The sequence below is a fragment of the Nannospalax galili genome, unplaced genomic scaffold (genome assembly GCF_000622305.1).
Source record: "Nannospalax galili isolate Female #2095 unplaced genomic scaffold, S.galili_v1.0 scaffold1076, whole genome shotgun sequence".
NCBI lineage: Eukaryota > Metazoa > Chordata > Mammalia > Rodentia > Spalacidae > Nannospalax > Nannospalax galili.
In genome coordinates, this window is record NW_008338348.1 from 57,962 (window position 1) to 81,685 (window position 23,724).

At 50.1% G+C, this 23,724-nt stretch overlaps 1 protein-coding gene across 1 annotated transcript in view; it reads left to right on the top strand.

The window, feature by feature from the left end:
* Positions 1–23,724, top strand: part of Slc2a9 (solute carrier family 2 member 9) — a gene marked incomplete at its 5' end in the record, with an annotated part of 138,865 nt that overhangs the window by 55,359 nt on the left and 59,782 nt on the right. The window contains 2 exon segments of the mRNA XM_017798145.1: positions 1,803–1,887; positions 2,415–2,586. Of these exon segments, the coding sequence (XP_017653634.1) occupies positions 1,803–1,887; positions 2,415–2,586 (257 nt within the window).

A 23,724-nucleotide genomic window follows, 5' to 3' on the forward strand; every position in this document is an offset into this window, starting at 1 on the left:
CCGCCATGGCTATGTAGCAAGACTGTGTGTCAAAAAAATAATCATACGTACTGTCCCAGTCTCCTCTGTTGCTGTGATAAAACACTGGCCTAAAGCAATTAGGGGAGGAAAGGGTTATGTCAGCTCACAGTTCTACTCCATCACTGAGGGGAGCCAGGGCAGGAGCTCAAGGCAGGAACCTGGAGGCAGGAACCGAAGCACAGACTATGGAGGAACGCTGCTTACTGGCTTGCTCCTCTGGCCTGTGCTCAACCACCCACAGTGGGCTGGGCCTCCCACATCACTCAACAGTTTCGAAAATGGTCCACAGACATGACCACATATCTGACAGAGGAAATCTAAAGTGTCCAGCGCAGTGGCACAGCTGGGTCACATGACTGCGCTAATCGTTCGTGGTCCAAATAGAATGATTTCCAAAGTGCCTGCAGCTGTCCACACTGCCGGCAGCGTCTGAGTCTGCTCTTCACAACATCCGTGCCAGGACTGATTCTCTTTATTTCCTGGTGATGGCCGTTTCTGTTAGGGTGAGGTGGGATCTTAAAGTCCTTTAATTTGCATTTCCCTGATGGCGAAGGATATCGAGCACTTTTTGAGGCGTTTCTAGAGGAAATCTAAAGCGTCCAGCGCAGTGGCACAGCTGGGTCACATGACTGCGCTAATCGTTCGCGGTCCAAATAGAATGATTTCCAAAGTGCCTGCAGCTGTCCACACCGCCCGCAGCGTCTGAGTCTGCTCTTCACAATATCCGTGCCAGGACTGATTCTCTTTATTTCCTGGTGATGGCCGTTTCTGTCAGGGTGAGGTGGGATCTTAAAGTCCTTGAATTTGCATTTCCCTGATGGCGAAGGATATCGAGCACTTTTTGAGGCGTTTCTGGCCACGTGCATTTCTTCTTTTGAGAATTTTCTGTTCAGTTCCAAAGCCCGTTCTTTAACTGGGTTGTTTATTTTCTTAATGTTTGGTGTTTGGGGTTCTTCATGTGGTTGACTTTAACGAGTTCTCCCACGACCGTTATTCATCTAGGACAATGCTCTCTCCCTCCCTGGCAGTTGGATCTCCAAGTTCCCCAGCACAGAGCAGCCCTCTGTGAGGCTGTCACTTGACTGCCCGGGTCTCTTAGGGGTGGAGTAGAGCTGCAGTTGAGCCCATCTCTCTCCTGCCTCAGCATGAGCACATGATCATCACACCACTTCACCCATTTAAAACCACAGCTGTGGAGATATTAATGGTGTAAAGGCCATATTAATGCAGTGCTAATTCCACTGCAGCAAGGGGCATCCTCTCTGAGACAGATCACCCTGGACAAGGAGGGCTTTCCCTTTGTCTTAAGGTGGCCCTAACCTCTTGCACAGGGGGCATGATGGTGTGGAAGAGGATTGTCTCTGACCACCTGTCAATGTCACCACCTGACCCAGGCTTGCACCACCCATGTGGACACACAATAGTGCAAGAGCAGAAATGCCCCCCCCAATCTGGGGCACACCTTCCCCAAGTCCCTGGAGGGCAGTGCACACAGCAGCACCTATCTTCCAAGGCTGTTGCCTCTGTGAGGCACATAGTAGGTGCACAGTAAATGCCAGGTGCTGACCCTCATTGATCTAAGTGAGTCGTAAGTAGGACTAGGCCTGAATCCCCCACCACTTCCTCTGCTGCCCAGAAGCTAGCAGATGGACTGTGCCACCCTGGGCGGCTTCTTTCCAGCTGAAAAACGCAAATGCTCACTCCTTTTTCAGGTTCTTTGGAGTTAATGATTAGAGTGTTCCAGGAATATGACTGAGGTATGGGAGACTGCTTGCCTTCAGGTCGGCAGGTGGAAGAGGCCTGGGGTGAGCTGTTACTCAGTGACTGCCCAGAGACACAGAACGGATTCTGGGAGGCCCCTTCTCCGTAAGCTAATGTCTTTCTGAGATGAGCTGTCAATGACAAGTGCCCAAGGCCACGTCCTCCCTCCAAGCCAGTTAAAATGGAAGGTGTCTGTTCTGTCCCCTCCTGCCCAGCAGAACCTGTCACCCCACCTTCTCCCATCATCTACAGGAGAGAGAGAGCCCTTTGTCTGTCAGTCTTCCTACTTGAGTCTAGTTCCACCTCACCTCTGAGGTGGTCACCAAGCCCCTGTGTGTGCTTCTAGAGATGGAGAACCACGGCTCCCAAAGCCAGTCTATCCTGGGAAGCATGAGCCAGGCAGTTCTTATGCTGGGCTGATGTCCTCACATCACAGCTCCTGCCCATGATCTTGTTCTGACCATCCCGAGGACTGCTGGCATAGTCCTATCCACACCCACGCTTCTCCTGCAGAGCATCCCCATTCCACACAGAACACCAGAACACCAGCCAGCAGGAACAGGGCTCAGTTACTTTCACCCAGCTCTACGTGGAACACGAGGCAATAGTCCACACCCACGCTTCTCCTGCAGAGCATCCCCATTCCACATGGAACACCAGAACACCAGCCAGCGGGAACAGGGCTCAGTTACTTTCACCCAGCTCTACGTGGAACACGAGGCAATAATGACCTATAACCTTCATCCTGCTCCGCACAGAACATCAGCCAGCATGAGCAAGACTCGGTTACCCTCATCCACTCTGGTTTGAGCGCCTGCTGCATGCCAGGCCCTAAGTGACACCCAGCCTTTGCCAGGAAATAGCACAAGGTTTACAGTGTCTCCAGCAACTCCCAGAGCTGAAGTTACCCTCATCCACTCTGGTTTGAGCACCTGCTGCATGCCAGGCCCTAAGTGACACCCAGCCTCTGCCAGGAAATAGCACAAGGTTTACAGTGTCTCCAGCAACTCCCAGAGCTGACAGAACTGGGTGAGGACAGAAGCCACCGTGGGTGACTGCAACTTACCTACAGCAGTGCACCCCAACACCTCACTGCCCACAGTTTCCTGTGCCTTTGTGAAGGGTCTCCCTTCTCCAGTGCCAGAGCTTGGGCTTTTCTTAGGGACAGGTGGGAAGGGAACATGCTTCCTCACAGGCTCTAGGTAGAAAAGAATCAATTCCAGACAGTTCTTGTGTTTCTGTCCTGGGTGTCAACTTGACTGGATCTGGGATTAACTGAAATGAGAGTGATCTTCTTGATTGGATCATCTGAAGCTGGAAGACACACCCTAAATGTGGATGTTACCTTCTGATGGCAGTCCGTATAAAAGGCCATGGCAGAGGAGAATGCCTGGCTTCTTGCTGCTTGCCTTCTCTTTCACTGGTGAGTTCATCTTGCTGCTGTAGACTGAAGACTAGCTATCTTTTGGAATTCGTCAGACCTTCAGCACCAGATTGGGACTACTGAGACATCCAGCCTCGTGGACTGAGAGACTATGGATTCTCAGCCTCTCCACTGTGGAACAACCATTCTTGGAGTACTCAGTCTCTATCCTGTAAGCTAAGCTGATAAACCTCTATATATATATGTTCATTCTACCAGTTCTGTCTCTTTAGGGAACCCTAATACAAGTGCCATCCATGCTAAACTTAGCTTGCAGACATCTGCCTCACCCTGATGAAACTGATGGCAAAGGACTGTGAGCGGGAGCCAAGGGCACCTCTAGTGACTGCCCAGTACTCAGCATTCAGGATAGAATAAAGTGAGGAGAGGAAGGGGGGAAGGAGGAAGGACAGGATAGTGTTCCAAAGGTGGAAAGGACTGGCTCTAAGTTACTGTTAGGGAACAACTATGTCCCTCTAAATTCATATATTGAGTTTCTATGCCCCAGTGCGATGGCATTCAGAGACTAGGCTCTGGGAGATAATTAAGAACAATCAGATCATGAGGGTGGGGCCTCTAGGGTAGTATGCGTGACTGTGGGAGAAACCTCTCTCTCTCTCTCTCTCTCTCTCTCTCTCTCTCTCTCTCTCTGATGACTGTGGGAGAAACCTCTCTCTCTCTCTCTCTCCCTGCCCCCCTTCTCCCCTCTCTCCAGTTCTGTGGAGGTCAGGGGACAATCCCAGCTGCTGGTCCTCACCTTCCACCTTTCTTGATGCAGGTCTCTCTGCTGTCTGCAGCTCTACTCGCCAGGCCAGCTGTCCCACAGACTTCTGGGGATTGTGTCTCCACCTCCAATCTCGCCACAGAAGCGCTGGGATTACAGACTCACACTACAGCATCTGGCTTTATGTGGGTGCTGGGGATCTGAACTCAGGTCCTCCTGTGTTCATGGCAAGCAGTGTACCGCCTGAACGATCTTCCCAAACCCAGTACTGTTTTTATATGTGGGGATAAGAGAGTTTGTGTTGGTGATCTGAACACATGATTTTGACTGTGAAAGCACAGAGTGATAGATACGTTTCCACATTTCTCTCTTCATAGCACAGCTTCTTTGGAAAATCACTACTTTTTCCTGTAGAAATTTCACTCTTACCAGGAGGAGATAAATTAATTATGTGTTAAATTTTATATTCTCTGCTGGGCAGTGCTGATCAAGGGCCCTTGAGGCTCACAGCCGGCTTGTACCTGGAGTGGAGGTAGTGCTTGTACATGTCCTGTCTTGGTTTGGGCTGACACTCTGAGTTTTACTTTTAATCTTTGGCTTCTTTGAGGGATTTACTTATTTTGACAGTCGCAGATAACCCAGTCTGGCCTTAAACTTGCTACGTAGCTAAGAACAACCTTGAATTCCTGATCCTCCTGCCTCCTCCTCCTTGGTGCTGAGACTACAGGTGCACACTATCTTGCCTGTGCATTTGTCAGGACTAATTCAACCAAAAGCAAAAAACTACCATTCTCCAATCTGCTAATAATTACACAGAACATCATTCTACACTGTAAATTACACTCTACACTGTAAATTATTCTAGCCAGTAAATAACACAGAGCATCATTCTACACTGAAAACAAAGAAAACGAAGCGTGTTCTGCCAGCCCCTCCACGCTGTAGGGCCTCCCACACCTCATGGACCATAATATTCCAGGCCTAGTCACAATGAAATTTTATAAAACTACATAGAACCCCAGCTTCTCCTTCTGAACCCCCTATTCATTCTCCACTTAGGCCATCAGGACTGCGAACAGTGAAAGGACCTTGAACCTGAATTAGAAACCCTGTAGTTTCTGCCCTTAAATCCCAACAGCAGTTGAAAAGGAATGTCTTGATGAAGCTCCTATTTTTAGAAGCGCGGAATCCTGCACTGTGCAAAGAGAGCTCAGAGCACCCTTCTGCACAAGATCGCAAAGGACTGTTGCCTGCGTTCTGCATGACACCCCATCACCTGCCATCTTAAGAGAAAGAACCTTCCAGGCCATGCTGGGCTCCACTCTGAAAGGCGGTGAAGAGCACTCAAGAAGGAGGTAGAGCACAGAGACCACATGGCACAGCCCCCCACACAGGCAGCTCAGAGCACCTGTGCATGACCTGATCCTGGCCCCATTGTCCTGGAGACCAGAAGTCTGAAATCAAGGTGCCAGCAGGGCCATGCTTCTGGTCAAGCATCCTGAGTGCTCCATCCTCAGTGCTCCTCCCTCCTCAGTGCTGATCCTCAGTGCTCCTCCACCCTCAGAGTTCCATCCTCAGTGCTCCTCCCTCCTCAGTGCTGATCCTCAGTGCTCCTCCACCCTCAGCGTTCCATCCTCAGTGCTCCTCCCTCCTCAGTGCTGATCCTCAGTGCTCCTCCACCCTCAGCGCTCCATCCTCAATGCTCCTCCACCCTCAGTGCTCATCCTTAGTGCCCCTCCACCCTCAGTGCTCCATCTTCAGTGCTCCTCCCTCCTCAGTGCTCCTCCATTCTCAGTGCTCATCCGTACTGCCCCTCCTCCCTCAGTGCTCCATCTGCAGTGCTCCTCCCTCCTCAGTGCTCCTCCATTCTCAGTGCTCCTTGATTGGCAACTGCATCCCTCCAGCCTCTTTGCTGTCTTATGCTTATCTTCCCCCTGTGCTGCTGCATCCCATCCCTTCTCCTCTGCCTGTTAGAACAAGAAACAGTGCCTCGGCCACTCCAGTGTGACTCCCCAGAGTGGTGTTTCCAGAGGGCACACTCATAGGTACCTTGTGCGGACAGGCACACACCCGAGCCCTACAGATGGCTGCAGCACCGTGTACCAATTGTCCAAACAAAGAGAAAAGTGACGGGAGATAGATGAACCAAGGGCAGGAGAATGCAGCCAGCACCCACTGGAATCATGAGTGTAGTCCCAGGGCTCCAGGTCCTCACACATGCTGGGCAAACGTTCACTCACTGAGCCACATCCCCAGCCCCTGTGCTGTGTGTATAGTGCTCACTGCTCGGTAGGTGCCAGGCAGCATTCTAATGATGCAGTTGACATTCAGTGCTGGACACAACTCCAATGCTCTAATGTCTGTAGTAGGTGAGGAAACAGGCACAAAAGCTTCAAATAACTCACCTGGAATCAAGGAAGGGGAAAAGCCAGGGTTTCGGTGGGGGAGCATAGTCACCAGTCGGCCTCTATATTTGTTACCTGTCTCATCTCTGTGACCAGCACCTGACAAAGCAGTGTAAGGGGTGGAGCACCTGTTCCAGACCATGAAGCCCATGGTCTGGAAAGCATGGATGGGGAGCAGCTCCAGGCTCTGGCTGCAAGAGTGTGTGGTTGCTTCTCAAATGTCTAGAGACCAAGAAAGTATCATGGGGGGGAGGGGGAGATTGGCTGCTTCTCAAATGTCTAGAGACCAAGAAAGTATCATGGGGGGGAGGGGGAGACAGAGACAGAGACAGACAGAGAGAGACAGAGATAGATAGAGACAGAGACAGACAGAAACAGACAGAGGCAGAGAGACAGAGAGAGACAGACAGACAGACAGAGACAGACAGACAGAGACTGGTGCTTAGCTCACTTTCCCCTTGACAGAGAGAGACAGAGATAGATAGAGACAGAGACAGACAGAAACAGAGAGAGACAGACAGACAGACAGAGACAGACAGACAGAGACAGACAGAGACAGACAGACAGAGACTGGTGCTTAGCTCACTTTCCCCTTTCCCTCTTCCCTTTTACTCAGTCTGGATCTCTATCCCGTAGGATGATGCTGTCCACATTCAAGGTGCGTTTTCCCCCTTCAGTCAAATCCCTCTGGAAGCATCCTTATAGATACACCCAGAGGTGTGTCTCCTATGTGATTCTAAATTCAGTCAAGTTGGCCATGGAGATGAGCCATCACAGCCTCATCCTTCATATCGCACGTTTGCACAGGCAGGCCATGAGCGTGAGCGGGCTTTTCAGGTACCATGACATCATCTTGGCCCATACCAAGTCCAACAAAGGAGGCTTGAGGCTGCAGTGATGTGTCCAGGTCCCACAGCTAGTGCACAATGTCACAAGGTGGGAACCCAGCTCGGTCCATCTCTAGGACCCGTCCCCTTTCCCTTTGGCTGTGCTATCAGTGCAGGGTGCTGTGTTGTGGGGATGTTTGAAGTACAGAGTTGGGCTAGGATTGACTTTCTGAGTTTGTGAGGCATGTGCTCTGAGTCTGTGAGGCACGTACCAGCTCTAGACACAACTTCATTGATCTAAAACAGCTCAGAGCAATGAATCTGACCCAGTCAAGTACACCCACCTTCCTTTACTTCTTGTTATGGGCATAAAGCGCGGGCTGGAAGGATGCAGGGGCTCAGCAATCCGCGACAGCAAGGGAAAAGAACTCCAGCAGATGCCATGGACTGAACTGTATACCCTCAAATTCATGTCACAGCCCCAGGCCCCCAGCATGACGGCTTGGAGATGGGCCTCTAGGGAGGTAGTTAGGTTAAAGGGGACCCTGAATGTGGGCCCTGATCCATAGAGCTGGTAAGAGAAACCAGAGTCCTGCTGACCAGGCAAGAACAGAAAACAGCATCTGCAGGCCAGGAAGTGTCCCCCAACTCCACCCCACAAACTGAGTTGAGTCAGCATTTGGACCAGGTAATAATGGCACCTTGTCTAGAACTGAAATGCCCCAGAACTCACATGTGAAAACGTGACATGACTACGCAGTGTGGTCATAACCTAATGACTATGCAGTGGGAACACTACCTACCCAGCCTCAGGCTTTTGCTCCTCCAGCCTCTGTGCACGGCATAGGCCTGGATCAGGGGATGTCCTCAGGAAACGTGCTGTGTGCTGATGGAGTGGGGCCTGGATTTCTGTCAGCTCAGAGACTTTCTCTTTAACAGGCCCTTGTTTAACCCCAAGGGGGCAGGCAGTCCTTGGGACTTGCTGGAACTGGTAATCAGGCTGGGGACCCTGAAAATTGTCAGCCACAGGGGGCATGGAAAAGCTGCTCCATCCCCCCCTTCAATCTCCCAGCCTGTTGGCCCTGGCTCCTTCAGTACTCAGAGCCCTCTCCACTAAGCAGTGGGGACACAGGTCCCAGGGAAGAGAGATCATGCAAATTAGCCCAAGGAAGTTGCAGATGGGAAGCTCCTCCCCCTCTTCCTGCCCTGGGAACAAGTGCCCAGCCAAGTGCCCTGGTAGTCTCCCACAAAGTGAGCTCCTGCTGTGCTGACGGGCACCCACAGAGCCTGATGCTCAGGAGCCTCCCCAGGCCAGCGTGGAGGTCCCTGGAGAGGCATGCAAGATGAGTCTCAGCATCCCACTGGCTGTCCTGGGGACCACCCCAAATGCATCAGTGTGTCTCACTGTGGGAATGTGCCGCTGTCCAGATCAGAGCAGAAGAGAGGAGGCTGACCAAGCAGATACGGGCTTCTCTGTGGATTTAAGTTTGTGGACATTAACGTAATTCTCCTCTGGTCTTGTTTGTTAAGTCACTGCCTCCTCCCCATTCTCTGTCTCCTCACATCAGCTCCATAGACAAGAAATAATATGATAATTATGATCTGTTGAATGCCAGTTAAAGGTCAGCTGTGTAGGTGAAGTGACTTTAATCGCCAAACAACCTGCTGTCGGGTTTGCAGGGGGTGTCATTTCTGTTTCCTAGAAGAACAAGCCTGGCACAGAGAGGCCAGTGAACTGGTCCAGGGTCACCCAGGAAAGGCATGTCAAGGTGTGAAGCCCAGGCTCATGTCCTTCCTACCATATGACAGTGTCGCTTAAGTGGAAAGATAGGAGAACAGCATTGACAAGTGTGGACAGGTCACCCCAGCCAACAGTGAAGTGCACTCAGAGAAGCAGACCAGATGGGGGGAGGGGAGATGATACAGGGTGTGGACTACCCATGAACCCTTACACCTGCTCGGTGCATCCTCAGAAGAGATTGTTCCAGTCAGGCAGCAAAGTGGTGGGGTGTCCTGGGTGGAAGGCACAGAGGTAAGTGTGTAGGGTAGGGTGGGTTGCCTCTCCAGTACAGCGGCCAGGGAGGAGGGAGGCCAGGGGAGGAGGGAGAACAGGGGCACAGGAAGGAGGGACACCAGAGAGGAGGGAGGACAGGAAGGAAGGAGGAGGAAGATCAGCACAACAGTGATGTCATACACACGCTCTGTACCACAGATGAGAAACTGGCCTGGATCCTGTAGACAAAGGTCTTGTGTAAGGCAGTGGCCTGATCACCTTGGTGAAGGGACCCTAGGAATCAGGATCCCTGCTGGAGATACTGAGGCCTTAGGTAAATCCACCCTGGGCTTCGGGCTTCAGGCTTCAAGCTCCTAGGCTCTAGAGATGAAAGACAAAATCAAAGGCTGGAACAGTGTTGTACACCTGTAATCCCAGCATTCAGGAAGCTGAAGCAGGATCTGGGTTCCTTAGTGAGACTCTGCCATAAGATAAAATAATTAAAATACTAAACAGAATCAGCAGGGCTCAGAGTCTACATTAAAGTCTGATGGAAAGATGGTGTCTGGGTGTCTGTGACCACAAGATGTCTAATGTAGGAGACTCTGTTCTTGTCAAAGCCTGAACTCAGGTTCTGGGGTCAGATGGGGAGTTTATGTGGGTGGGGGTGCCAGCTGGGAAGTGGGACAAGAAGAGAAGTTGGTGACTGAGGTTCTTAGAGAGGCGGGTCCAGCTGTGGTGACCAGACCTTCTCCATCCCCGACCCCTCACCTCCCATTCTCCCACACCCCTACACATACCCAGCAACTTTGGGGAACAATGTGGGCCACACCCAGGTGGACACAAAGCAGCCGGTGTCCTCTTTTTTTCTGTCGTTAGTTCCTGGATGCTCACTGCTCCGGGCTGAGCACTGCGGGAAGGGTCAGCCCTGACAGAGGCCAGTGTGGGAAATAGGAAGTTGTCCATTGTAGGAGGCTGTAGAGAGCACACTGCACCTGCCACAGCAGCATGGGGAACAGACGGGCCAAGTGGAAGCAGGAGACTCTGTCCATCTCACTGTGAGTAGATAAGGCTGTCCTTGTGCTGTGTAGTTGTTTCTCGGGTTGGAAGTGGCATTGCCATGAAGCAGGGCAGCGGTGACAGCCTTTGAGAGCCGTTCACGAGATCTCAGGCCTATCACTCCCCTGTGGAGGGAGGCAGAGGCTCCCCAGACCCTCTCAAGATCCTTCCTCTAGCCCTGAGATTCCAGTTGCCAATATACAAGTTAAACAGTTGGTCCATGTGAGACTTCCTGGTGACCTGGCTGCCTTTCAGTCACCATGTTCCTGTAAATAGCCCCAATAAGTTCATTAGTCTCTTTGGTCTGTTGGTGCCCTCCCATCTGGGTGAGCAGACGTTTCTCTAGGTCTTCCCAGGGGAAAGCCACAAACGGTCATAGGACAGCAACTTAAGGAAGGGTTTACTTGGACTCGCAGTCCATTGTGTGTGGGAAGCATGGAGCCAGGAGCTGCTCTAGCCCTGGTGGGCAGGAGTGAGTGAGGCAGATGGTCACATTGCATCTTCGGTCTTAAAGCAGAGAGAGATAGATGTTGGTGCTTGGCTTGATTTCTTCTTCTTAGTCAGGCCAGGACCCCAGGCTGTAGGATGGTGCTGCCCAGTTAAAGTGGGTCTTCTTACCTTAGTTAAAACAACCCAGAATCTCCCTCACAGACATGCCCACAGGTTTGTCTCCTTAGTGATTCTAATAGTTATTAGAATTAATTTTAATTTAATATTTATGTGCATGTGTATGAGTGTTTGCCTGTATGCAAGTATGTGCACCATGTGTATGCCTGGTGCCTGTGGAGGCCAGAAAAGGGCATCAGATCCCCTGGGACTAGAGTTATAGACTAGTGTGAGCTATCATGTGGATGCCGGGAACAGAAATCGGGGTCCTCTGCAAAAGCAACCAGTGCTTTAATTGCTAGGCCATCTCTCTCTAACCTCTTGGGAGATTCTAATCCAATCAGCTTGACAATGATTAGCCATCATGCCCCAGCCTGTGACCTTGGGCGCAGGAACCCCACATCCTTGGGAGCCTACAGGTACTCCTCTGCCTGCTGCTGTCATGACTCCCAGCCAGAGAGGCCACGGCTGGGTTTTGGAGGAGATGGCGTCTGAGCTGCAGTTCTATAAGGGGGGGTAGGGGTGCAGAAAGACCAAGGGACAGAGAAATGGCCCCACCTTCCAGGGTGTCCCTTCCTCCGACAGCCTGGGAAACTCCTCAATGCCCTCCCCCCCAATGCCAGCTCAGCCTCAGTCTGTCATTCTCTGAAAAATATCCATTGGCCCAGGGTTGTAGAGGATGGACATGCCACAGGAGGGGCCCCAAATCCAAACAAAGCCAAAGCCCAACAGCATCATTCGAAGCGATCATTAATAGAATGCAGGAGAAATGCAGTGCAAACTTATCTCACAATTAGGAAGCAAAAGGGTGGCCCAGTCCATAGGGACTTCCCTGCATTGGAATGAAGGAGGGGTGGGCAGGAAGGTGGCGAGCTGGGAGGGCCCTTTCAGGGGGAGCCAGGAATCTCTTGCTCTTTGCCCCATCCAGATGGTATTTGGCAATATCTAGAGGCATTTTGGATTGTCCCAGCTGTGGGCAGAGGCCAGGGACAGTGCCACACATCACACAGTGCACAGATGCCTCCTTGCTGGTGACCAAGATGTCCTTGGTGCCAAAGTGGAGACCCCCATTCTAAGGGAAATTTCTAGGTTTGCTGGTTGTGTTGGTTCAGCTCCAAGTAAGAGACAACACCCTGGCACCTGTTCTCTGAGAGGCAGGAGTCCTCCAGGTGCTCACAGCAGGCAGGCATAGAGATCCAGGAATAGGCAGGGAGGAGCTGCTGGGGTGGGAAATCTCAGAGTGAGGGGACTGGGGAAACCAGATCCCAGCTCTCCTCTCCCAGGAGCTATTGGGATCAGGGACAAAGCTATGTGGGAAATTCTAAGGATTGAGCATTGAATTTGGCTGAGAGCTTCCTGACCATCGAGGCGAAAAGGGGGACAGGGACTATAAAGTTTCTTTGTTTTGTATTGGGAAATATGTATATCAAGGAAGTGAGAGAAATATTTTCTTGCCCCCAAACTCTAAAACTGTTTAATGACATGGATGTTGCATTTTGAACTTGGAAGAAGTATCTGAAATACAGTGGTTTAATGTGTGATACACATTCAGCCACTTTTTCCTGTAGCCTTAATTAATGCTGGGAAAAGCATTAAATCATAATTTACAACAGGTAAGCTGCTTGAGGCACGCACCTTCCAGAACTTGCTTCCTCCAAAACCTGGAGCGGTTTAACCACTCCTTTTTCTGCTTTTCAACAATCCCCACATGCCCTGTGGTATGGAGCTGTGTCATTAAGGATGCTGCCTGCTGTGTCTGGAATGGCCTGTCTGCAGGAGCCATCCCCAAGGTCACCTTTCCCAGTAGTAGGAAGCCTGTGAGGCACTGAATATTCAAACCCACTCTCTGAAAACACCAGAGTGACCTGGCGATTATAATCTCAAGGGTCTGCAGAGGAGCCCAGCTTCCAGCTTCCCTCTGTGGAGCATTATTATATGGAAGAGCTCTGTTAAACTATGGTTCCTCTGAGGCTGAAAATTTGCAAATCTCAACACAGAAATACATTTATCACGAGGGTGTATAGTTCCTCACCCTCCTGTTTAGACATTCTGCTCAGGGCATCTGCAATCCAGAGAGTCACGTAGAAAGGGTCTTTAGGTTCAACCCTCTTTCCACTGATAGGATCAACTTCAGGTATCCTAGCCCAGGGCAGTCATCCTCCCTCCAATCACCTCCAGTAAGGATGAACCCACAGGGCCAGGCTAAAGGAGGTACTCAGTGTATGCTGGCTGGAATAGCATTTCTATAGGGGCAGCTCAGGCAAGGTTTGCCATGCTTGATGCCGTGCCATTAGTACAATAGCCATGGGAGGCAGAACTGGCTACAGAAGATGAACAGGGCCACAGCTGCCCCCAGTGGACAGATCTGAACACTGGGTGTGCTCTGCTTCCCCTTGGAGGTGACTGGGGAACCCGGGTTCTCTCCCAGCCAGCTAGGTGACCTCAGGCAAGTTGGTTTATGTCTCTGGGCCTCCATTGCCTCCCCCCCCATTAGTACAATAGCCATGGGAGGCAGAACTGGCTACAGAAGATGAACAGGGCCACAGCTGCCCCCAGTGGACAGATCTGAACACTGGGTGTGCTCTGCTTCCCCTTGGAGGTGACTGGGGAACCCGGGTTCTCTCCCAGCCAGCTAGGTGACCTCAGGCAAGTTGGTTTATGTCTCTGGGCCTCCATTGCCTCCCCCCCCCCTTTTTTTTGGTCTTTTTGAGACAGTATGCCTGTAGCCCAGCAGGCCTGAAACTTGCTATGTAGACCAGGCTGGCCTCAGTGTCACAGAGATCCACCTGCGTCTGTTGCCCCAGTGCTGGGACTAAAGGCATGTGCTACTATGCCCCAAAGCCTGCTTTCTTATACAACCCAGGACCACCTGCCTAGGGATGGCACCACCCATAGTGGGTTAGGCCCTCCCATATCACTCAACAATCAAGAAAATGCCTCACAGGCATGCCCACAGGTTGGTCTGAGAGAGGAAATCCCCTAGCTGAGGTCCTCTCTTCCCAGGTGTGTCAAGTTGACAACCTAAGCTATTGGGCACACCTCCCCACCCAACGTTTTGTCTTCAGTTTTCAAACTCATCAAGTCCAACTTGTGTTGCCCATATCGTGTTAGGTGTGTGGCCATCCAGTGCAGCATGGTTCACCTTAGTTAACTAAATCCATTTTAAATACATGTTTGAGCCTTACTTATGAATCTAGTTTGCAGTAACTTTTGATAAAACGGTTTGTTTCCCCAGGAACTCTCTTCTGGCTCAACCACTCCTACGCCTGTCAGTCAGTCACTTTACCATCTCACATCCATTTCTGTTGGCTGGGGTGAGAGCACCTGCATTCGTTTAAGCGGGTCTCTGCTTAGGCATTTTGCTCCTCATACTTTCCACTGATGAACTCCCTAGCTGTAAAGTGACCCCATCCACATTGCAAGTAGGTCAGTGCTCAGCTTTAATCTAGATTAGAGGGAGTTGGGTCCTTGCCTCCGGCCATCCTGAGTTGATAGTGTTCATCACCCAGGATCCCAGGAGCGTGGGTGCGTGTTCCCAGGGTTACTTGTCTTGTGAATTTTGCTTTTAAGGGATGTTCTGGGAAAAGAGGGTCCCTTTCAGTTCCCACACCACCATGAACCCTGAAAATTAACAGACTCTACTACTTTGAAATGACTGACAAGCCAACCGCTAAGCATCTGCATATGCTGCTTTTTTTATGGGGCTTTTGACTCTCCCTCCCCTCCCTCCCCCCTCTGAAGAGGTAACCCTAAAATCTTTTAAGTTTCAAGCTCCCAAATACTTTTGACATTTTTGGCCTTTGGAACAGAGTATGTTGCTAACAGGCCCAAGGACACTTTGACTTTTAGCTAAGAAACTGTCGACCTTTCTTTGGGGTCTTTTTACCCTAACTGCCTAGCCAATTCCTACCACCTATTCTTATCAGCAAGTGTCCCCCAACAGCCCCTGAAAAGAGCCTGTGTACATCCCTCAGACTGTCCCTAGTTGACCACAGGCAGCCAGAAGGACAAATCCTGCTTCTTCCATTTTATAAACAAAAAACATAGACTGGCTAGTAACAAACGTGGGCTTCGTAGCCTGATGTGCTGCTTGGGTCCAGGCCCAGGAGCTCCACCTGCAGCCTTCTCCTCCACGTCCCAGAGGCCATGGCTGAGAGCTAACTCAGATCAAAACAGTAGGTGCCTTAAAACATGCTCTGTCCTCTTCATTTCATGGAACCTCTCTGTCCTTTGAGACATTGGTCAGTACTGCCAGACACCTTCCTACTGGTCGCTTTGTTCCATCCCTAAGTATCCATGCAGGGTGGGTGACATCATCTGCACTTCCTTGATGAGAACACTGTAATGTAGCTTACAGAGGGTCAGAGACTACCTCAAGGTCAAGAGGGTCTTCCCTGGCCACCCAGCCTGACTGCCTGTCACCTCAGAACTGGTCACATCTGAGGCAGGAAACTCACAGTCTTGAGGCTGCAGGATGTTGAGTGGTATCTTTGGCCTCTGCCTACTAGGGGCCAGCTGCAGCCCTGAGGGTCAAGTTGCCCTGGCTGAGGACTACTCTGCTAAACACATTGATGCCAGAGTCACTGATGGGTCCCTAAACAACTTTAAATCATACCAGAGGAGTTTGACGCCTTTAGTTATCTCTAAATTTCTTTCCTGCATTGCTCTACCCCCAGCCCAACTGCTTCCAAAGTCTCATCTCTAAATATGGTGCTTAAGCTTTACCTGGACAGCTGCCCCCATCCACACCTGCCCCCCCGCCCGACTCCCCTGCCCAGGAACCAGGCTCCTTGGAGCATCAGAGTCGAGCAACTGTGGCTTGGCCCACTCTGTTACACTCCTGTCACCCTGGAGTCATTAGTAGCTCCCACTCCCCAAGGATGGAAGCCACATATCATCACCCCTCATCTCCAGCTCCCGGAGCAGCCATGACACAGTGTAGCACCTGGATACTTAGAGGATAGGAGCAGGAAGTCAGAGCAGAGACATTCTGGAACAGCAAGTTGGACAAATGCCAGTGCACAGACGCTTGTTCTCACCAATCTTCCTGAATCGTCTAGCATGTCAAGGGTCATAGTAGTGCACCTGTTCCTCTTGGACTCCCCACTTGCCAAACACAGGAAGTCAATGGCTCAACGTCCCTGGGGCTCAGCTTCCACGCCAAAGAGATGAGGGCATTTTATAGCCAAGACTTTAACTTGACAACAGCTCCTCCTTTGCCTTCGTCACGTGTGCCATCAAACTCCGTTTCACCTAGCTTAGTCTCAAGGGAACCCTAGTCTGGGAACATTCTGGCCCGCAGCCTAACCTGGTGTTTCATGACAAAGCTGTAGAAAGGACAAGGCTGGGGCAAGAGAAAGACTCATGCTTTCAACAGACTACTGCGTAAGGGCCAGAGCAGGACAGAGAAAAGGCAAACAGGTTCTGCCCAGCGGGAGATGAGCCACAGCTCCGGGAAGACAGTATTTAGTAAATAAGCCCTTTCCTCCTACACCTCAAAATGGAGCTGCAGGTCACTGTCTGGAAGGTACCTCTTCCCCCTCCCCCACTTCTCTCCGTCTCTCACATACACAAGAAAAGCATAGTATATATGAATTATGTCTCTCCCATGTGTCCATTTATTACCCCTGGATGTAATAAATTACAGTACTATAAATTCAGTGATTTCAAATAGATTATGATCTTGCAGCTTAGGAGGAACCATCAGAAGCCCTCAAATCAAGGTGGGCAGGGTCATACTCCTCCTGGACACACCAGAGGAAAACTCACTTTCCTAGCTTTCTAGAAGCTGCCCCTATCCTTGACTCATGGTCCTTCCTGCCATCTTCAAAGTCAGCAGCAACACAGAGTTTTTGAATGTCTCTCCCTCCCTCTGCTCCCAATCTCCCGTCTGTCTTCTCTCTGACTCTGGCCCATCCATCTCCATCTCAAAAAGTCCAGAGTGATGGCATCTGTGGCTCCCTCAGACCATCCAGGATAGCCTGCTGGCTCAAGGGCTGGACCACGTTTAGAATCAGATTTGCCATGTGAACCAAGACACACAGGTTCTGGGGATTAGTACGGGGGCTTTGGGGGAGGGGCCATAGCTCAGCCCAGCACATTCAGTGAGCATGTACATGCCAGCATCATCATGTTTGAGCGTGGACTGTCTCCTTGCCCTGGGTGTTGTAGTTTGAGTATGGACTGTTGCCTGTGGGGTCATGTGTTGGGACACTTGGTCCCTAAGATGGTGGTCCTGATTTGGGAAACTGTGGAGCCTTTAGAAGGTGAGGTCTAGGAGGAGGTGTGTCACTGGGGAAAAGGTCTCAGGGGTCACACAGCCCTGACCAGGTTCCCATCTGTTCTCTGCCTCCTGGTCCATGAATTCCACTATGATGGACTGTACCCTCTCAAACCCCGAGCCAAAACAAAGCTTAGCAAGAAACCCTCTTCTCTCGAGCTTCTGCTTGTTGGGTATGTGGTTACAGCAACAAGGAAGGCCACTATACACTGGGCAGAGAGGAGGCAGGTACTGACATTTGCTGAAGGTCAGGCCATACCTTTTAGTCCAAGGCCATTGTGGTCACAGCCAAGGGCAGATGTGGGAGTCAGGAGTCTGGTGATCATAGAAAGATCTCTATCAACAAGGCTGGGCTCCAAGCCCCAGCTGGTGGACACTACAGGCAGAAGGACACCCAACTAGACACCCTTCCAGGTGCCCTCCATGCTCTGGCATCATGGGGGTGGTCCCAGGTTGCTCCTCTGTCCACAGACTTTTCTCACAGCTGTGCGGGGATAGAATAATTGTATGTCATGCCACGTCACCAAAACACTGTGCCAGGAGCAGGAGTGAGGGTTGGGACATTCAGTGGTGACCTGGAAAGACCCCAGACCTGCCCAGACCTGCCACTGCAGGGCTCCCAAGGATCCGCCCATGGGAAGGAGGGGCTCACAGCTGTCTCCCATGGGCTAACAACACAGGCTTTTTTTACCCAAGGAGAGATGGACCTTTCTGGAACAATGCCAGCTTTCCTAGATGCTTCTGAGTGTTACAATCATTGCAGTAGAGAGTTGTGGAAGAGCAGGAGCAAGGGTTGGGGCATTGAAGTGGTGACTCAGAAAGACGCTCTGAGAGAGGGAGGTGAGTGGTGGCGGGGACGGGAGGTCACTACCGCTTACTTGATGAGCTGGCCACAGCAGCTACAGCCCAGCATGTGTCCCAAGGCCCCAGGCACCTCCTTCCTTTTTTCACCAGGATCTGAAACCCTCAGATCATATCACTGTCAGTATGCACAGAGGTCACGGTGAAGGTAATCACCCCTCTCTCTGTGAAATGAGGGAGCAGACAGAGGGGACAGGCCAGCCCTGCAGCTGTTCTCACAGGCTCTAGTCTGGGGCCAAGGGCTGAGAGGAGGCGTCTATCGATCTGTGGGTGTGTAGATGAATTTACTAAGGTGACTCGGCCTGCTGCATGGCCATCCTGCAGTGAACACAGAATGCCATGCCCAGTGACTCTCTCCACTAAACTCGAACTGGCCGAGGATGTCCTCAGCTGTGTCACATCAGAAAGAATGGAAACCAGGGAATAAAGGAGTCAGGGTAGGAGAGGCTGATGCGGGGAACCAAACACAGCTTCTGAGGAAGGACATACACCAACTGGGGGCTGGGATAGAAAGACTCTGGACACAAGCAGCAGGCCAAGACGTACTCTTGGGAACTGAGTGCCCGAGTCTCATCTCCCTGTGGGTGGCAGCAGTCAGCCTTGGGAAAAGGGGACACAGAGAGAGCTGTGGTACTGAAAACCAGTGAGTTTGGGCAATGATGAAGTATCCCCTCCAGTCATGCCATGTTCTAGGGACTGTGGATCCCTTCAAAAGAGAAGGAGCCTATGTAACAAATCTGAGGATGCTGAGGGCTTGGAATGATACCTCAGGTCTGGAGAATAGATGAGCTAGTGAGGAGCCACCTCTGTGCCCTGCAAATGTGACAGCCAAGGCTCACACTGACGGAGTCTAAGGTTTGCATCCCCCCTCGCTCAAATGGGAAGTGGATGACACCGGGCAGTGGGTCTTTGCTTACATGTGAACACTAAAACCCATCTCTGCCAGCCCATGCACAAGTGCTTGCAAGCACCAGGAATTTGGGACAGACGCTTGCTTGTGCTGCATCTCTGGTCAAGTGGGAAGCCCTACATAGGATCACATCTGTCACTGCAAACCTAAGCGGTTGTGGATACAAGTCCGTCCTAAATCTCCCTCCCCCAGTGCATGAAGAGCTTGCCAAGCAAGTGCTGGTGATAAGGTAAATGTGCAGAAACAAGAGCTACCTGCACAAGCATCAGAGCATGGGCAGCCAGGGCCAAGCCTGGCGTGGAAGCCATGTGTGGGAGCTCTGGGCACTGACAGCTCTGCTGGGCATGGCCACTGTTCCTGCGTTTCCAAGGCCCTTCAAGGCAGCCAGCTCCCCATCAGAATTCCCACATCCCCCAGCAGGGCAGCTTCATTCCAGTCCCAAGACTGAATTTGAGTTCACGGTGGGGATGGAGGATCCCAGAAGTCACCAAGAGTAGCCAACAGACCCAAAACCTAGATGTCATTCCATTCTGACGTGTTCTTCAGACAGACCTGAGGAAGAGAGGTTCTCAGTGAATCGCCTAGAGCCAGACAGCTTGTTGGAGGGGGCCTGGTCTCCAAGTGCCTACCCAGCAAGGGACAGTGTCAGGAGATCTGACCACTGTGACAGAAACCCTGACATGTGCCACACAGTGCCAAAGGCCTTCTCTCTCAGGATGAAGGCAGGGAGGAGCAATACAACTCCAGTTGGCCCAAGACAGCCTCAGTTTATACCTGTTGACCTGAGATTATCGTCATGACTCTCAAAGAGGCCCAAGTTTGAGTAGTGACTCATAGAATCACTTTGACCAGTGAGGACCCAAGCTGGCTTCTAGCTTCCTGCTCCAGTTTGCAAAGATGGTTTCCATGCAAAGGCAAGGGTCCGTGTATAAGTACACAGGTTACGTGTCACACAAACTTTGGGAACATCATTTTTGCTGTACCATTATAGATTTATCATGACAATTTTCCATTGGGTGATGAATAAAAAAGTGTTTTGTGGAACAGGAACCTTCTCTGACTCTCACAAAGCATGCAGATCCAAGGTTATCTAAGCACGAGAAAGAGTCTTCAAAGCTCCAACCATCACATCCACTATCCTGACAGCAGAAAGAAAAAAAAAAAAACATAGGAGAAGGGCATTATTAATGGAGCAATGGGAACAATGGGGGCACTTTAAATGGGGAAACCATGGTGGAAGGGTTAGACAGCGTGAGAGATAAATAATGCCTAGCTGGTTTAAAAAAAAAAAAAAAAACAGAGGGAACCATATTAGGCCAACAACCTACTGACAAATTATAGATACAACTAGCTAAAGGAACATAATATATGTCTAGTCAACATTTATCTGAGAGCCTTTGGTCTCTTCCCTGTGGAACTAACAGCCATACTTTGAGGCCTATACTAATTTGGTCAGAGGGACATAAAGGACAGTTTGTGCTCCTTGCCCTCCAAGGTCATCTAAGTTCCAGGGTACTATGGAACATCTCTCAAAATGTCCTGTAACTGTGGTGAGTCACCTATCCTCTTGATCAAGGAGGCCATGGAGACCCCACCAGATGAACTTGAACCAGTGTCCAGTCTACAAAGAGGAGGGTCAACACAGAGGAAACATTTCCTCCATACTTTCAAGCAAAGCCACCCATGGTTGAGCAGGACCTTTGACTTACCTTCACATAGACAGAACTGGTAAAAAAAAATGGAGCCAGGGGCTCCTCCTAATCCCATGTCACCCCTGAGGAACAGATCCTCAAACAGCCTTAAGAATAAAAATAAATTGGTTTATCTGGGCCAACTGTAGGGTCTTAAACACCCAAAAGGAAAGTATAACCAAAGATTAAAGGGGTCAATATAATTTTTTAAGAGTCCATGTGTATAGCTAAAGGCTACATAACAAGAAACAATGCCAGACAGGAGATACCTTCCTTTGAGTTGTTGGCCAGGGTGGCCCAGGAGACTCCCAGACAGTAACCCAGCATAGAAATGGAAAAATGAACAGCAGACCCCAATCTTATCTAAAGGGATATTGACAACTGATGGCTGCTAGATGAGGAAGAGCTGCTCTTCCTAAAATAAGGCTCTCTAGATAGGCTGACTAGATTCAGCAGATGGACAAGCACTGGGTAACAGCTGGGTGTCCCATCCCACGGGATCTGCAACAGGGTACCTGGATTGGGGAGTGGGGATTTGGATGGGGCAAGAGACAAGAGAAATGGAGACAAGACAGGGTTCTGAGCAAGTCTCGTTTATTGCAGCTCAAGCATGAGGTTAAATAGAGAGTGAAAACAAAGGAGCAAAGATTGAGAGTAATCATATCAGCCAGAACACAGGGGCCCAGATGTACTCTAAGGGAGCAATCTGTTTACTGGAAAAGAGTACAAGGCCGCGGGCCATGCCCGCGGGAGGAGGTGGGCAGAATGGAAAGTTACCAGCTTAGGTCTGTTCAGCAGTTTTGAAAAATGGCTGAGCCTCAGGCTCCCAACAGGTCGCCCTTTTTTGCTTTATAGAGTTTAGGGACTGAAAGTTGCTAGACCCTTAGGGAACTGCGCCTGTCTTAGGTTGGAGTATCCTTCCCCAAGGGCTTACCCGTCATTGGATAAGGTAGTAGCATAGACTACCCTCCTGTCTTAGGTTGCCATCAAAGGGGGATTCTCACGTACCCGTCATTGACTGTCCAGTTCATCTCTCAAGGGGGATGACTAGTAGCGTCATCATAGCAACACGTCCCTTCGCATTCTTGATCCAAAATATCAAGGTGATGATAATGGACCTGAATTGGTTTTGCCTGAATTGCCTCTACCTGCTGTTTAATAAAGACCGTAAGCCTTTTTACTAACAGTGGCCCTAGTGTAAGAAGGAGCAGGAAGAGGAGGAGGGATGGAATCACGGAGGGGATCCAAGAAAGGAAGGGGGAATCCAGCCATCTAGAAGGATTTTGATAAAAATGATGCAGTTTGTAACTGATGGTCTGCAGGGTCTGTATATTTTGTTCTACTAATCCCAATTCATTGACATAGAAACGGCACTCCTCCTGTAAGAAAAAGCAAGTTCCCCCTTTTTCAGCAGTGATAAGATCAAGGGCCCTACGATTTTGAAGGGCAACTTGTGCCAGGAAAGTCAGCTGGCATTGCAAGGATGCGAGGCTACTGGCCGTGGATTCTATAACTTGTTGTAGTTGGGAGTTGAATTTCTTTGCGGCATAGAGAGTATGTCCCATAGACCTGGAAAAGGAATACTGTTAACCAATGAAGGAGGAATAACCTACAAAGCAAAGGTGAAGGAAAAATCGTTAACAAGGGTGGAAGGCAAACGTGATGGTAGCAAAAGCAGAGGTGTCTTTTTCTTGTCCTCCGAAATGTATAGACCGAGGGTCCTGTGGAGCAAAAGAGGTACGTATGTACCAAGCAGGCATCCAAGGTAACATACAAAAACAAGATGACAAGAGAGGGAGGACACACACCTTAGTTTTAGAACATTTAAGAGTAACACAAACATAGGTTGTCAAGACAACGTAAAACAATCCATGGAACAATAAGGTGACAACAGGTAACCATGGAGACACAAACATACGTCCTGTGGAGCAAAAGAGGTACGTATGTACCAAGCAGGCATCCAAGGTAACATACAAAAACAAGATGACAAGAGAGGGAGGACACACACCTTAGTTTTAGAACATTTAAGAGTAACACAAACATAGGTTGTCAAGACAACGTAAAACAATCCATGGAACAATAAGGTGACAACAGGTAACCATGGAGACACAAACATACCATTCAAAGTGAGACAAACAAGGCAAAAATAATTTATAACTGATATCAGTAACCTAATTTTGTAAGTTTTACAGTGAGCTATTGTTTTATTTTTGATGTCTTTTGCAAACTCATGGAACCTGGAAAAGAGCAAAATAGAGTTGCAGCTCCTGCCACAAACTACCTGCTGCTCCAAGACTCATCACAAGCGGCTCCTGTCACAAGCCACCAGTGTAGAGTACTCCTCACAAGCTACTTCTGCCACAAAGTACTGTGCTGCCGGGAAAGAACACAGAAAGACAAGTTCCAAAACTGCCATTTTTCACACATTATCCACACAGAGCCGTGCCAGGCTCAAACTGAGAGAAATTTGTTAAATGGTACCATCAAACCGAATTGAAACAAAACACGCTGGGAATGAGACCCAACACAGAGCTGCAAAAGGCTGGAAACAGGCTTATCATATGATCAATCTAGATTAGGTCCCCTTTTCAGGAACCCAAGGAGACCGACCCCTGAGGTGGAAGCCTTTTTAACCAAAGAAAATCCTGCATGCCAAGGCACTAAAACATGCAAGCTGCTCTCAGTTCCTCTCACAGAGTCAGAGGGTCAGTCTGAGCCTGGAGAATTCTTGAGAAGAGAAGTTTGTGAGAACTAGCATGAGTCTGAACAGAAAGGACCAGTTTCTGCCCTGAGTCAGCTTCTCACATTTTAGTCATTTATCTATCATCTATATCTATCTATCATCCATCAATCATTTGTCTATAATCTATCTATCTATCTATCTATCTATCTATCTATCTATCTATCTATCTATACTTCTCTGTACCTTTTCCTAGGGAACTTTAGTCTCCGTCCCTTCCTAGGGAACTTTAGTCTCCGTCCCTTCCTAGGGAACTTTAATCTCCGTCCCTTCCTAGGGAACTTTTGCTAGCACTATTGTTTCATTTTTACTTACAACTCCGGAGCATCAGGGTCCCCATACGGGCCACCACTTGTCGCGAGCCAGGACTCTGTCCAGCAGAGTCCAGGAAAGACGACACAGACACCAAGGTGAGGTTCAGGC